This window comes from Temnothorax curvispinosus, unplaced genomic scaffold (genome assembly GCF_003070985.1).
Source record: "Temnothorax curvispinosus isolate PA1 unplaced genomic scaffold, ASM307098v1 QBEX01010126.1, whole genome shotgun sequence".
Lineage (NCBI taxonomy): Eukaryota > Metazoa > Arthropoda > Insecta > Hymenoptera > Formicidae > Temnothorax > Temnothorax curvispinosus.
The window spans coordinates 17,846-33,368 of record NW_020219906.1 but is presented as its reverse complement, the minus strand read 5'-3'; the positions used below and the strand labels follow the sequence as shown (position 1 = coordinate 33,368).

The 15,523-nt window shown below is 37.5% G+C and overlaps 2 protein-coding genes across 2 annotated transcripts; one reads left to right on the top strand and one right to left on the bottom strand.

Annotated features, from left to right (window-relative positions):
• The first annotated feature begins 225 nt into the window (after nt 1–225).
• Nucleotides 226–9,270, top strand: LOC112459790 (WD repeat-containing protein 75). The gene is made up of 15 exons (XM_025024109.1): nt 226–571; nt 678–879; nt 1,101–1,285; nt 1,402–1,521; nt 1,617–1,804; nt 1,906–2,064; nt 2,145–2,338; nt 2,430–2,614; nt 2,813–2,976; nt 3,081–3,270; nt 3,376–3,554; nt 3,764–3,936; nt 4,050–4,235; nt 8,696–8,814; nt 8,921–9,270. Exons 1-15 carry the CDS (start codon nt 402–404, stop codon nt 9,108–9,110), a joined length of 2,604 nt encoding a protein of 867 aa, XP_024879877.1. The 5' UTR covers nt 226–401; the 3' UTR covers nt 9,111–9,270.
• On the bottom strand, nt 9,092–11,434 carry LOC112459792. The gene has a single exon (XM_025024112.1). It carries the CDS (start codon nt 10,530–10,532, stop codon nt 9,300–9,302), a length of 1,233 nt encoding a protein of 410 aa, XP_024879880.1. The 5' UTR covers nt 10,533–11,434; the 3' UTR covers nt 9,092–9,299.
• Nucleotides 11,435–15,523: the final 4,089 nt, after the last annotated feature.

Genomic DNA, 15,523 nt, shown 5'->3' with positions numbered 1-15,523 from the left:
TATTTAGGCGCGCTATATAGCGCCCATTTTTATTAATACAAAATACAATAAAATACTTCTCAATGCTTTTAAATAATAAAAAAATAAAAGACAACTTTGTGTAACAATGAATATATATATTTTTTATTGCTTGAACCTAAAAAGGGATATTGGTTGACATAAAAAGAAAATGAAGCGAAGTAGGAGTAGGTGTAATGCACTCATATGCACCTGCAGCACCTTACAGCACCTCCAACCTTCAAGCACCCGCAACCCGCAAGCACCTCTGCAAGCAACGAGAATCAAGCCATGTGCTTCGTGGAAAGTTGAAGATAAGATTCAAGTGTAAATTATGTATATAAAATTTTTAAATAAATATATGTAGTTTTAAACGCTTTACGTGATACGCAAAACGTGACAAAATGCAAATAAAGTTGGTCGAAAACGCTAGTCATAAGAACACAAGCGTTAACCTTGCCGATCTGGACGATTTAATCATGAAGAAGGCGAAAGGTGGCGGAAAAATAATTGTGAAGAGGAAAGGCGGCGGAAGTATAATTGATCAACGCCCACTATTTTCCAGCGATGGAGAGTCAGTTTAATTTTAGTCTCTATTTCAAGTTCTATTTTATTTTCTTGACGTTTCAATCAGCACATTAAATGTAGCTCGATATGTAATCAATAGATTTTTTTTCCAGAACTCTGCACATAGTATGGAAGAATGTTATAAGGGTATACAGCACGCAAACGGGAGACTTTGTGCGAGAGTTCGAGCCCTTGGATTACAGAATTGCTGGAATAATAGCGCATCCAGATAACGCTAGCGTTATCATCGGTTGTACCGAGAATGGCGAATTGTATTTCTGGAATTGCCAAAGTGGCATTATCACTAAGAAATTAGTAAGGATTTGAAATGTTCCGCTTGTTAACATTTCTATTTTTAAATATCTTCCATGCAGGATTATAGAGTACATTGTACTTTTCTTTTAATTTTCAATTTATATACATACTTTGGTTTTTTTACCTTTCAACTCTTTAATCTTTATCAACTCTTTTGCTTGTTATCGAAAATTTATAGGTATTAAAGAAATAATATAAATTATATACTGATATTTTTGCAGCAATTAAAACTTCTTGCAAAGGACAAGGCAAAAATTAAAACCTTTCATATTGTAAAATATAGAACGGCTCATGGAAATGAAATATGTCAAACACTAATAACCCATTTCTCTGATTGCGGGAACAAGATATATGTACTTTTATTTGACATAGAAACTGGAATGTGCATAAAATCAATATATATCTTGTAAGAAATATTTTTCAAATAATTTTTTAATTTTTTTGTCATTTTCTACCAAATTTTGTCTGATAATTGCATAGTTTGTCATTTTTTTTAAAATAATTTATTATCTGTTTTTTTAGCACAAAATTACAAGAGTATTATATTGATGTCATTGGAAATCATGGAGAGAATTTAATAGCGCTTTTACATGAAACAGATTTACACATATTAGATCCAGCTAGAAATTTAGTCGATAAAATGTAAGATATTTTGAGATTATCATGTATATAAAATTTATTTGTGTACATTCAAAAGTATTACGTACTAATTTTTAAAATACTTGATCTAAATGTAGACACAAGACTGGTAAAACTGGTAGATTACCTACTTGTATAGCGGGACATCCAGAAGAAGAATGTGTTGCCACGGGAGATTCTACGGGTCGTGTATTGGTATGGAGAAATTTGTTCCAGAGTAGACCATATACAGCTGTTTTTCACTGGCATACATTACCGGTCACAGAAATAGTGTTTAGCAAATCAGGTAATAGATGTTAGAAATTTTTTATTTATTTGTTACATTTACAAGATGTCTTTTACAAATCAATAATTTAGTATGATAAAACACACTTGTTTATTTTACAGGTGGCCATATATATACAGGTGGTGGTGAGTGTGTACTGGTAAAATGGACTTTAGCAAATCCCCAACATAAGTCATTCCTTCCACGATTACCGGCGCCTATTAAACATCTTACTATTGCACCAGATAATTTATATGTTGCTGTATCGACTTTAGACAATGGTAAAATTTTTTTATTGCGACAATTCCAGCTTATAAACAGCGGATTTATAACAACTAATAATATATTTCCATTGTAACAGGTATTGTTATTGTAAATCCTCAAAGAAAATTGACATCAGTGATACAAAACTTTACATGGGGTGTCGCTTCATCGTCCAAAGATCTATTTCCTGCAGGACTTATCGTTGACCCGAGAACAGGTAGTCTTGTTCTGAATAGTCGTACTGGACATGTACAATTTTACAACACTCATACAAAAAACTTATTATACAATGTAAGATATTTGTCATATGTTAAAAGCAAATTTATATAAAAAGAAAATTATAATAAGTAAAGAAATAATAAAACTATGACAAATTTTTCAGATTAATATAACTGCTCAAAATTTTTTGACACAAGAACGCGATGTAATTATTGTAAATACAGAAGTTACAAAAATATCTCTGAATCATAACGGCACATGGATGGCGACAGTTGAAGAACGAAATGATAAAGTTTCATCTATAGAAGTTAGATTAAAATTCTGGGTCTACGATTTGAAAAAGCAAATGTAAATATATATATAAATTTTACTATATTTGTTTAGATTAAGGCTACGGTCAACGTGACGCTACAAATGCTTTGGAGCGTTCTTCTTCTCCTTCTTTCTTCATTGAAAAGAAAGAGAAGAGGAATGCTTCGAAGCATTTGTAGCGTCACGTTGACCGTAGCCTAACACTACAATATTAATAATTTTTTAATATTTTAGATTTGTATTAAATACATCCATTGAATTACCTCATGAGAATGGAGTAAATGCACTATATTTTCAACCAGATACGACATTTGACGATGGAGAATGGTTAGCAGTCACCACTGGGAAAGATAATAAATTTAAATTATGGAATTTGGGAAAATCTTCCACTATAGAAAGTACATACATATATATAATATTTTTTTAAATAATAAAATAGCTTCATATTAAAATTTAGTGAAATATATATGTATATCACTATTTGATATTATATTTGTTATAGACAAAGAGACAAAACATTGGTATTGTTATGGAGTGGGAGACTATCGCAATTTAGCCGCTACAGATGCAGGTTTTTCAGTAGACGGTTCGTTATTGGCTGTTGGTTTTAATTCTACCTTAACTTTATGGATGCCTGAAACTTGCGAATTAAAATCCAGTCTTACACATTCTCAATATAACCATCCAATAACGTAAGTTAAGAAAATTAAATATATTGTAAAATTATTAATGAGTATATTCTTAGCTAAACATAGAGTCATCGTTTATAAATGCATAATTGTAAAATTTTACAATAGACGAATAGAATTCGGCAAACACGAGGCCTGTCACCTTGTTGTAGTTGTGTCTCAGCAGCACATAACAGTTTGGAATATTTTAACTCTTGCTGTAACATGGAGCGTATCCCTGAACGTCGTGAGTCTCACGTGTGACCTAAAATCTACATACATAGCAGCATTTACATCTGACAATTCATGTATGTTGTACAGTGTGTAAATACTTTTTCATTATATACTATTTATTTTACTATACCAAAGGAATAATCATTGGAAACTTTAATATATTGTAATATGCTATTTTTTTAAGTCACATAACAATCTCACGTAACATTTATATCATTATATATTTTTTTAATCTTATTTTATTATTATGTTTTAAATATAAAGATTATTTACTTGCTTCTAGTATACGTGTTTACGCCACAAAGTGCAACACCCGTTTATAAGAAAACATGCCTTATCGAAAGTACCAGTTCTGTATTGGCAGCTACTTTTGTACCTCATCTACAGGAAAAACGTGATCCTTCCTTTGGTCATTGGCAACGAAAGTCGCAACTATTCTTTTTGGATTCGAATCAGGTATGTCTTGGATTATGCAGCTAAATTTATCAATCTAATTGTGTAATGTTTGAATGTTAAATTGGGATATAAATATATTTATATTTTATTGTCTATTACTGTATTCTGTTTAGGAATTGCTTACATTGGAACCAGAATCTGAAGCGAGTGTTTCTTTAGAGATTATTTCGGACAAAGGAACCATGCCATTGACTGCCTTCTCCAATTTTATAGCGGCTCAAACCTCTTCGAGCAAAGAGCAGACTCTCGCACAAGTTCATGAACATCTTGGTATACCAGCGAAAGGAATGGTACAAGAAGTATGTAGAATTTTGAGTTTCAACATTTTATCAAAATTTTATGCAAAGATTCCTTCAAGTTGCACACTTTATTTACAAATTTTCTGAATTAGAGTAAATTTTCTTTCAGAAATAAACGCATAATCAAAATCAATTTAAAATAGTATTATAATCTAGAAATCTAGAATCCTTTGTTGCGCTTTGATCCATTTGAAATATTTGCGACTTTTGGGATTCTTTATAAATTCCTTACACATTATCTATTAGGAATATTCCTGTACGATTGATATGCCAATGCTATTAACAACAAAGTATTATTTCTTGTTGAATAACATAAGAAACTTTTAATATATTTGAGATCAAATTTACATTAAGTAAACAAACGGAGACAATTTGCAAAATAAATAAGGGTTTACTAATCTAAAGTAAATGTAAAAAATGAATATAAAAAAACAAATAAATTATTTATACATATTCTATAAGAAATAATGTAAAAAATTGTTTCAATATTCTGTTTTGAATATTGTTCTGAATTTCTGATTCTGAATTTATAAAATTTAGAGTCAGTACGAGAACGTAATTTTAGAAACTTTGTATCTAGACAAAGAGATTAAGATTTATCAATGAAAATAAAATAATCAAAATAATAAAATAATCAAAATAATATAGAATATAATATTTCTCTTATCACGATTGTCAATCGCATTTATGCAAATTTCTTCAATAGAACAACATTCTAAATTATTTTTGCTTTCTAATGCAAGTGCTTTTACAGATATCTACATACTTTAATTTAAACTAATTTATAAATTAAATTTAAATAAACTTAAACTTCTTTAGTTTAACGACTTGAAATGGTGTGTTCTGCACGATCGGACGACGAAATTTGCCATAAGGTATCGTATTGCCATAAGTTGCCAATCGTGGATCATATTGAATGTCCATTTGTCAGTGTCTTCTTCCTAAGCGATAATTCCGACAGCGACGAACAAAATCGAATTTTCTATAACGAAGACAATGCCATTGCGGAATTTGCCTCATGTTCTCGATCGCCTGCAAATTGTATAGCTTAAACAGAATTATTAGGTTTATTAAATAAAAAAAAAAAAAAACAGAAAAATTACTGGCATAAGAGATTAGCAAAAGTGCGAAAAGGAAAAAAAAAGATTATTCAACATAATGACCAGTCGCATTAATCGAAATCAGGTCAAATAGCTACTAAGAAGGTTAAAAGTCATTGAGATCTTGACGAAAAGTCTTCCTGTTTATAAGATCACGCACCACCTACGACTCAATGTGATTGGACACATCATCGCACTCTCGGACAAATAAAGATTGGTTTAACGAGGAACGTTCAATGACCAACGTCCACTTTCGACATTACCATGTACTTACATCCCACGTGCTTACAACGGAGAAAAATATGAGTCGCATTTCTTATAATTGACGCTCAGCGAGAAAAGGGAACTCTACGCTTGTGAGTCATTCGCGTGTTTCGCACTAACAAAATCCCGGTGATCCAAAATCGGTAAATTGCATAATTTCCAACTACATTATTCTCAATAATGGTATCGGCTTCGTTTATGACGAGATATCGCATAAAAAAACACTTACTGCTTCGCTGTTACTGGCGGGATATCCAAAGGCGATCACTGCGAGTAGTAGCGTTGTAACCAAGCACGAAATCAATTTTAATGCAGTCAGCTTCATTCTCGATACCGGTTCTTTTTCCAGCCCAAAAGATGCCCAAGAATGTTTTGACTCTGGATTTTTTCCAAATTTTTTTCTCAGTTCTTTTCAGTTTATTCCGTCTTCTCGATCAATGATTGTAATTAGATCGCTCTTCGAGTTTTTCCCGAATAATTTCTTCACCAAAAAATGCGAATTAATCCAAATATTTCTATTAAAATTTCCCACAGAGAGCTATGTCAAGTGGTTTTACCCAGTTTTTATGAATTCGAATGATTGTACAATGGGGTGTTGACGAATCAACACGATGCAACTTGACGAAGATGGTACGTGGAAAAATATTTAGTAGTCCTTCTTATGACAGCCGACAGACACAGAGCAGATTCTTCATGTGTGTACCAACGATCCGCGAACGACTGGCTTTCAGCAGAAGTCTCGCCATGATTTAATATAGAGACTCCCACCCTCTCACGGCGTTCTAGTTGTCCCTTTAGGACGGTTGGACAACAGGCAAACTTTGCTGGAAATCCTATGCCTCTCACGTCATAATCGTCGTACTGCAAGCTATAGCATCTATTCATATGCATTCATATGTAGATATATATATATTTTAGTTTATTTGGCTTTATCAGTCGTCTTGTCTTTTCTTCGTGTGGGCGGCAAGTTGGCCTGACAAATTGAACAGAGTGAGGTGGAGTTGTATTGGAAAAAGCAGATAAGGGCAAATGTAACATGCATCGTATTCGTATCGAATAATTAATCCACCGTGCCGAAAATAAAGTCGAGAGATATCTCGTCGAAGAATTTATCGAAAGTAGTTACGCGAGACGTATCATGTTCTGCTGCTATCAGAAACGAATGTGTTAAAAGTAGCTTCGTCTGCCACTATTTATCCACGGTAAAAACATACAAAGTGTACTATTTTGATTTCAAATGGTCTTGAATACGATTGACCTTGAGTAAGGGATCATTGAACTTGTTACAATGTTATCTTAATGTAAGATGTTTTACATTAATTAAAGCCTTAATTTTGCTTGGAATATTTCGTAATAAAATTAAACGAAATGAGAAAGTTTTTTTTTAATGATTAACGTGTTTTTATAGTACATTTTGATAGTTAATAGTTAATATTTTTAATTTCTTATTTATACACTTTATACCTAAAAATTAAGATTTGAATATCTTCAATGATTTAGTTTAAGTAAATTTCAAATTTTTTCTAATAATTTACAGCGACAGGTTGTAGATAACGTAGATCATTAAGAAAAAAAAATAGCCTCGATCTCAATACATGGGTATCATATCGAGCAAAAAATATGTCACTAAAAGAAGTAAAATATAATATTGAAACAGTGTCGGGATGACTCTATCTGAACAAAAATTAATCTTTGTCACAAAATGTCATTCATTTCACAATCATCATGATATCTAAGGATGAGCTTGTATCTCGCTTAATTTTCAAAATATTTCACCGCATCCATTACAATAGGACAACCTGCGCGATGCGAAAATAGCGAACGACGTTGTCACAGAATTGTCTGGGATTGCTCGGAAAAGTAAAACCAGGCCAGCAGGAACAAAGTCTTATCTTCTTCGCCGACTGTCTCGATTGTTGTCATTGATACCTGCTAATAAAATGCCACACCGGTACAGAGGGCAAAGTTTAGATCAATCTATCTCATTGATATACCTCTATCAACATTTTGTAATGGTATTTTACAATCACATGATGCCTTTAAATTTCTTTAAAAGAATTAAAGTTTGCTGATATTTTGTGTTCGCCGCTATATCTTACGATATTTATTTCTTTATTCTATTTATATTCTTAGTATCCATTGAGATAATATTTTAATATTTACACTTCTGAGACATTTACTATTTGTATAGCCCATTGAAATATTCTCACTAAATGGATCGTAAGGCTAGATACGTAAGGTTTCCTTCTACACTAAAAATAGCTTTTTTACGACCAAAATAGACTAGGATACGTTACAAACGTCAGACTTTACTAGACTTGGTAATTGTCTTGATTATAGTGATAGTAAATTACATTCTCTGGCTATCTCGGTCGTTTTTCGTATGAACAACTTTACGATTATTGTCATCATGATTCTCTGAAATTGACTTGAATCATTATCGACAATCGCGTCATCCTAAAAATGAGAAGTGCGGAAATAGTACAAACATGAGTTAAATGCGTCATATACATATATTGTCAACAATGTAATTGTTGCCACTTGAAAGAAATGAAATAAGAGACGTTTTCCTTTTATAAAAGTGGTATTAAATCTAGTACTATATAATTTTGCAGAATCTTGTTTTTAAAGTAGTCATTTATTTGAAAAGGAAGCCGTTGCATTTAACAATAACAATTATAAACTTACGATTCAAAGAGCGTAGATATTCATCGACGAAATTAAAGTGCATTTTTTAAGTTTTATACTATAATACATATAGACGCGCGTTTGTCGCTAAAGTGTACACGTTGCGAAGAATATTCGTGTGGGTTGCAACAGACGAATCAACCTAGATCTGAAGTAGAAGATTGCAGGAATTGCACAAATTTCACTTGGAGGTGTGCCGTGTGTCAGCTTTAAAACTAATTAGCCAGTCGTCTGACCGACCGATTATCACGAGTATATACGTATGGCAAACATACTTTGAACCTGTCGCATTGAAATTGACGCGTTCCATTAATGTCTATATCCGTACATTACATTATTTAACCGACAATTCAGCAGAGTGCATTCGCTTGTAGTAGCTTAACATTAATCATCATTCTTGTTTTTCAGTTACTTAGCGTGTCCGCTCATACATTGCCACCGATGAGACTGCTGTGCTCGTCATTTATTTCGTCTCTGGCAGGACAACAACCCGTAAAAAATCATTCCAAAAATGCTGAAAACTTCAAGTATGCAAAATTAACTTGTGCAAGTTCCATACGTTAAAGTTGTCATATTTTACTGCTTCGTTTTACGTGAATAAACATCGTGTATTGATTTTTTCGTAATTTCCAGAGACAACGATGACGACGCTCAGGATAATGCTTCAGATCTAAGTGAAAACGAAGTATTACTGCCGACGAAACCCTCGGTCACACCGACGAATGAGAAAGAGGATATGGATGAAGATGCAAACGTACAACTCACCGATTACGATTGGTCTTTCCTATCCACTATACTTCCTGATCAAGACAATATTCTTTGATTCGTATTGCCGTAAAAATTACCATACGGAACTGCGACGGTAAGATCAGTAATATTGATAAAATCATCAATTCAACGAATACATATTCCCGTGAAATATATAAAAGGTGCACAAAGTGTGTTGACGAAACATTAATAAACGATTTGGTTACATGTGTGAATCGACTATATGAAATATATATATAACTTTTTAAGACGGTTTTGGTAATTGGTCCAATTGCGAGGCGAGCTCGGCGAGTTCGATGACAGCTTCGCTGATCCTTCTTTTGTAAACCGGGTCTCTCTCCATATTTGAGAGGACAAACTCTTTCCTATTCCGAAAATAATAGTCGGCGTAAGACGCCGGGTTGTTCATAACTCGCGCACCAATATTCTCGTCCATTAAAACCGTGGGAAAGTAGATTATCGCGGTGATAACGGCGCCTAGACGTTGTTCCTCCATACCTTCTATCAGCTCTGACCATGGGGGTGTTTGCGTATGGGTCCCGTGAATGTTCAGAGTCTCGCGCAACGTATCGTAATAATGACGCAACATCGTGCTTTCCCAGGTCTCTCGGAAGCTCCGGTCCGTGCACAAATACAAAAACTGTGCTACGTCGTGCGCCAAAGGAGAGTACCTCAATAGTTGGAAATCCACCAGCAAGCATTTAGGCGACACGTCATTATTGAAGAGAAGATTGTTGCCCCAGAGATCCCCGTGACTGACCACGTTCGCCTTTGTGCGCGACGGCTTCATAGCGTGATACACCTGCTCACAGGCCGATCGTATCAGGTCGGGGTCGTGTCCCAAACGCTCGGCTACGATCGCGGCGACGTCGATGCCTGCTTCGAACCACTCCCGCGTCATTCCCTCGTGAACGAAAGCTCTCTCCACGAAAGCGTCGGGATATAGCCGATTCAGAGACGTGCCGAGGCGAGTTTCGGCCAGCAGAGAGGCGGCGTGTAGTCGCGCGAGAGCGCTTAAACCCGCACGTACGAGTGTCTTGTCAAATAGTTTGTCTCGCATGGAGTAGCCCTTGCTGCTTAGCTCCTCAAAGACTATCGAATCGCTCTTCGCTTTGTAGCACATCGGCGCCCATGGTTCCCCATGGTATCCCTTACGGAGCAACGGCATTATGACGCTATAAAACATTGTCTCTTGTTTAAAGACACCCTTTTTTATCACATAGTCAGCTTGATCGGGTACCTCGTAAGGTACGGTCTTGAGAAAGAACGAGAGAGCGACGGTTTCCTTTTTTCTCGTGGCTATTATATCGAGCCAATAATGAGAGCCGAGAAATCCGAACTTGCCGTTGGAGTACGGTCGAATGGTATATTTTATTAGATCAGTGTCACTGCTCAGCGCAGCTCTCGCCACCTCCATCACCTCTTCGAGAGAGAGCAATTTGTAAATGTTATTATTCTTAGTGACATCGGTTTCCATTTCAAGGTAGATGAGATGTCTTATCCATGCAATCGTAACGAACAACCGTATTCTTTTCGTAAACGATACCTTCGGGTAATTGAGGTACCGGGACAATTAGTTCGTCTTTATATATGCTCGTCGTATATGTGTATCGTATTTCCTTATTTGTCAACCGATCACCCGCTGCATATATGTATAACGTAACATATTTCCATCAAGATATCTTCCGATAAAAGCTTTCGTCGCATGACATTTTCAGAGTGCAGCAAAATTAAACCTGACAATCTACGTTAAAGTGAACTACTTCTTGTATCGTTTTATTCTTATACTAACAATAAAATGTATCAGTTGCAGGTTCTTTTATCACGATGAATAAAGAGCCAATATATTACCTCGCCGAAGGTTTGGGTTGTCGTGAAAAGCGGTGGAAGCCGAAAATGTACACGCGTTCAAACGTCCACCGGAACAATTTGCATCTATTTAATTAATTTGATAGAATATACGCACAGTATACACTTTGGAACTTGAGAGGTTCAGAGCTATTTCCACGAGAATATTTTGGGCTACGGTTAAGATCCTTTATATCAGTGGTAAATCTTCTGTCAGCGGCTGTCAACGCTGATTCGTCCGCCGATAAGACATTGACGACGTCTCAACGTGAAAATGTCATAACGTTTGAAAATTTATTTCAGACTTATATTGCAACACTATAAATATCTGCCGTCGTGAAATCTAAGCGTGTGAAATCCGAAACATTCTATCTTTGCTTTTTAATATCTTTCACTATGCATTTGGTTATCGTTGAGCATACGTACGATAAAAAAATATGAAAGGTGCAATGTTGCAGTAATCGCCTATCTTGAGCAAAATTTTATACGACAATTCTTGAAGATTAAAACATAAATGAGTGTATAAAAATATAATATGAGAGTATAAATATGATCTATCGTTAGTTATAATTTTGTGGAAGTTTAATCGCGATTATATTTTTGAACGGAATTGAAAAAGATGAATTAACGAAACCTTTATTTATTTTCGGTACAACTATAATCGACTTTAAACATTTCAGAAACGACGTGCAACGATTAATTGGCATCACGAGCCTTGGCACGTTCGTGACAATGTCGATGACAAGATTGTCATGCTTTACGATGCGGTTGAAGCACAAAAAAGCGCGACGCTTCTCCTTGACCCGTATGCAGCGAATTTGTCGTCAAGCAATATATCCCACGCGTATTTCTCAAACGGCTGAAATTCAACGTCGCGACGTCGTCGTGCCGCGCACATCCTCGCACGAACGTCTCATTTTCATGTCTGGACGAAGGCAGGAAAGGGAAAGAAAAACAAGGAAAGATTGCGTTCTCTTCTCCTTGAGCTATCCGTACATCCAGATTCTTTGTTTTTAATTCATCAATGTATAATTAAGCTGGAGCTTTTATAATCGCGATCCTCGAAGTTTCCTCTTTTGATTTATGCCATCCCTTTCGCCTTTTGACTTTTCGAGAATTCGAAAGTTTTGGACATTCTAATTTTGCAGTTTAAAGTTTTGGAATTGTAATTAACGGGCATTTGTCCGAGGTTCCGTCTATGTTCAAATATATATACATATTATATAATATTTATTTTGAATATTGCTGCAGTTACAATTTATCAATTAAGTGGCTACGATTGCCGGCGTATGATATTTCTATTTTGTATCATAGTTCTAGTTCCCGCGTTCCCGGTTGAAATGTCGGCAGTCGGTTACATTGTACAAAATCGTGAAAGTTACCTAAATTATCGTCAGCGAGCACATTGCGATCACATTTGCGATCGATCGTACACTTGAGTCAGCTAAAAGAAGAAGAAATTTTACTCAAAATATGACAACGTTTATAATTTGTTTAATTGGCTGATTAACATACGTTTTTCATTAAACAGAATGTTTGCTTATGTGCATCTCGAGCAAATCGTGCCTGCGGATCGAAGAGACAGAGATGATTCCGAATATTTAATAAGAATACAAAAGAGAGGAAAAAAATTTGACGCGATAAAGATTATCGTTGAATTATTATTTGTTTATTATTTCTTCGGTACATCCAGTGTATAATCAAGTGTGATCGGCACATGGCGTGTATTTCGAATTTCGACTGACAATCAAGTACAATTAGTAACTTTCAGGCTCGTTTCATTCTAACTCGTCAGAGACTCGTTCAAGCGATATAACATGCAAGAACAGACTGACTGGATGAATTCTCACCGGGATGGTGAAATTATTATTAAATTAAATTAAATTGTTACTAAATTCGACGATATTATTAGTTACGCTGTCTCTCGTACAAATGTCAGATGAAATATTTTGCATTTTTATCTTCTTATTTTATATACGCCTATACATATATTTACACAAAATATTTTATTCCGTGGATTCTGTGATTTTCACAGAAAAATGCCGCTTTGTGCGACAGATATTCGCTCGTTGTTCCGCAAGGATGACGATGTTCCAGATGTTTTCGCCTAGAGTCACGACAAAAATTGGGTCGAAAACGTCGCCTCGAATGCTTCGCGTTACAGGAAAACTGATTTGAAAAGATTTAGGAGCGTGATTTGTGAAAAATGCCGCGGGATATCGCGAGCTCTAATGGCCCGAAAGTAAAAAGTTGAAGAAAATGTGGGAGCCAGGAGAAACAAAGCTTTAATGTACTTTTCAATTCTTTCTCTTATGTACCTACTCTATTGCGATTCTTTCAGATACATTTATTTGCTTTCTTTTCTCTTCTCTGGTTGTAAAGCACGAGGGTACGTGGAGGGTCTCTGAAAAAGAATGTGTCCTTGAGGGAGATGATTCGAATGGTAAAGCTCCGGCGATATATAATTTCGAAAAATATTAAAAAATATTAAACTTGTATTTTCGACGAGATAAATATGCTACAAAAAAAAAAAAAGAAGCCCCGCTAAATAGGTAACGAAGCGTAACGTAGCGTGACATCGTTGAGTCATCCGCGGATACCCGGCGAAGGCGGCAAATCCTCGAGGATGTAGCACCTTCCCTGTTATACTATGTAGGCGAGAGCCAATTTGCCGCACTTTGAATATTAGTTCAGGCAGCCGTGTGCGATACCGATGATTCTATAAACCCGATAAACTTGCGAGGGAGTATTCGAGCTTAGCGAAGTACTTTGCGGAACTTTAATTATTGCCGGGAGCCACTCGAAGTAACTGACGCGCATTTCAGCCAAGTGTATTTGGAGTAGTTTGATTCGTTACACGATTCAGCAGTCAGCGATGTCGCGGAGGCTCGAATTTTAATTCTTCAGCGCGATTTACGCGAAGACGATCTCCCTATAAAATGTTTCCTGTCATAATAAAACGAGGAAAAACTCGACAGGCCGATCATTACGATTCGCGCGTCTCTTCGTCATAAACGCTAAACGCGCCAATATTGTCGAGTCGGTCGTCGTGAAGTTGATCGCATGAGGCTTCGCAGGACAGCCGGCAGGTCAACTGTCAACACTGACAACAGTACCAACTCTCCGGAGCCGGAGTTGTCAGGGGCTGTTTTGTTTCCGGTGATGGCGAGGGCTAGGACGAGGGACGAGGGCGTCACCGTCAGTCGGAGTCGCCGTACGTCGTACGCCGTACTCGCCGTCGACCGGTTGACGTCGTTGGCGGGGGACTACCCGTAACCCGCTATTCATCGCCGCTCACCGGCCTCACCGCTGGTTCCTCTCGACGGTGGCGGCGCGCGCACTTCGAGTCACGTTTGGTTCGCGCCCGCTCGAGAACAGACGAGAAACGAGAAGGAGTTTAGTAGCAGCTGCGCGTCCGCGTGCCACGCGAACTCATCGCGAAGCGTATAATTACCATTCGTTTTCAACGAATCTGTCATTCTGTCAACCGTGCGTCGACCGTCGACCGCCGGTAAGTTACGCCATACGCCATTTCCTATTCCCGATTCTCGATTGCCCGGGGCCCGGGGGTGACGAAGGGCGGACCGCGCACCGCGCGCTGTCTGAATCTCTGAATTTCGCCGCGAGTCGTCGACGCACGACGGAGTTGACGGACTCGCGCGAACGCCGTGAACGCGGGCGCGAGTCGCGAGTGCGATTTGCGAGGTTGCGAAGTTGCGAGGGCGAAGTGCGTTTCGCGCGGGCGCGCGCGCAAGGACGAATGCGTCGTTAGCGCGTTAATGCGCGCGATATCGTCAATCGCGCTCCGACTGCTCCGAGCTCCGAGGATACGCGCGACGGACCTTCGCCGCGTCGCGTCGCGTCGCGTCGCGTCGTCGGTGTCGAGCTGAAACAAAGGGAACGGAAGGACACCCCAGGTACCCGCGACACGATCCACGGTCGTGCGTATCGCGCTTAACGTAGGAAAACGCGGGATAGCGAAAAGTTCTCCCGAGCGGAAAGACTCGAGGTACTCGTAACGGTTCTGCCTTTTTCCTCTTAGGCGCTCTATGCTCCATCGGGATGGAAAAGCCCTTTAATCACTCAAGTCGAGGTGATCCTTTTTTTTTTAGAAAGGTAACGCTCGCGTAAAGAACAGTGCGGTTTTGCCGTAGGTCGGACCGTAGGTCGGAGGTTGTAAAAAGTCTGCTAGAGTCCCGCAGTCTCGGCACGAAATAATTCGTGTTAATTCGCTCTGACGAGTTTTATCTTCGATTTGTGTAACCATTTACATATCGTGACATTAACATCGCTCCGAGCTCCGAGTATACTTGTGTGCAGGGTTTTTCTTTTTTTTTTTATTTTCGATGGTATCGCATTTGTTGAGTTGGTAACAATTCCGCTCGCTGCAAAGCGCGCCAGTTCTCGTTCTCGCCTTCAAGCCTTTTTCGGTAAAGATCGCGTGGAACTTCCGCGAAACGGCGGAAATTAACATCTAAGATTTCGCCGTCGAGTCTCGCGGAAGAAAGTAATATAATTGCCTTCATATAATGGAGGCGATCAATCGCCGCGCGTACGGGGAGAAATTCGTGAAATTAAATCTGCAAGGCGTCTCCTCTCTCTCTCTCTCTCCCTCCTTCC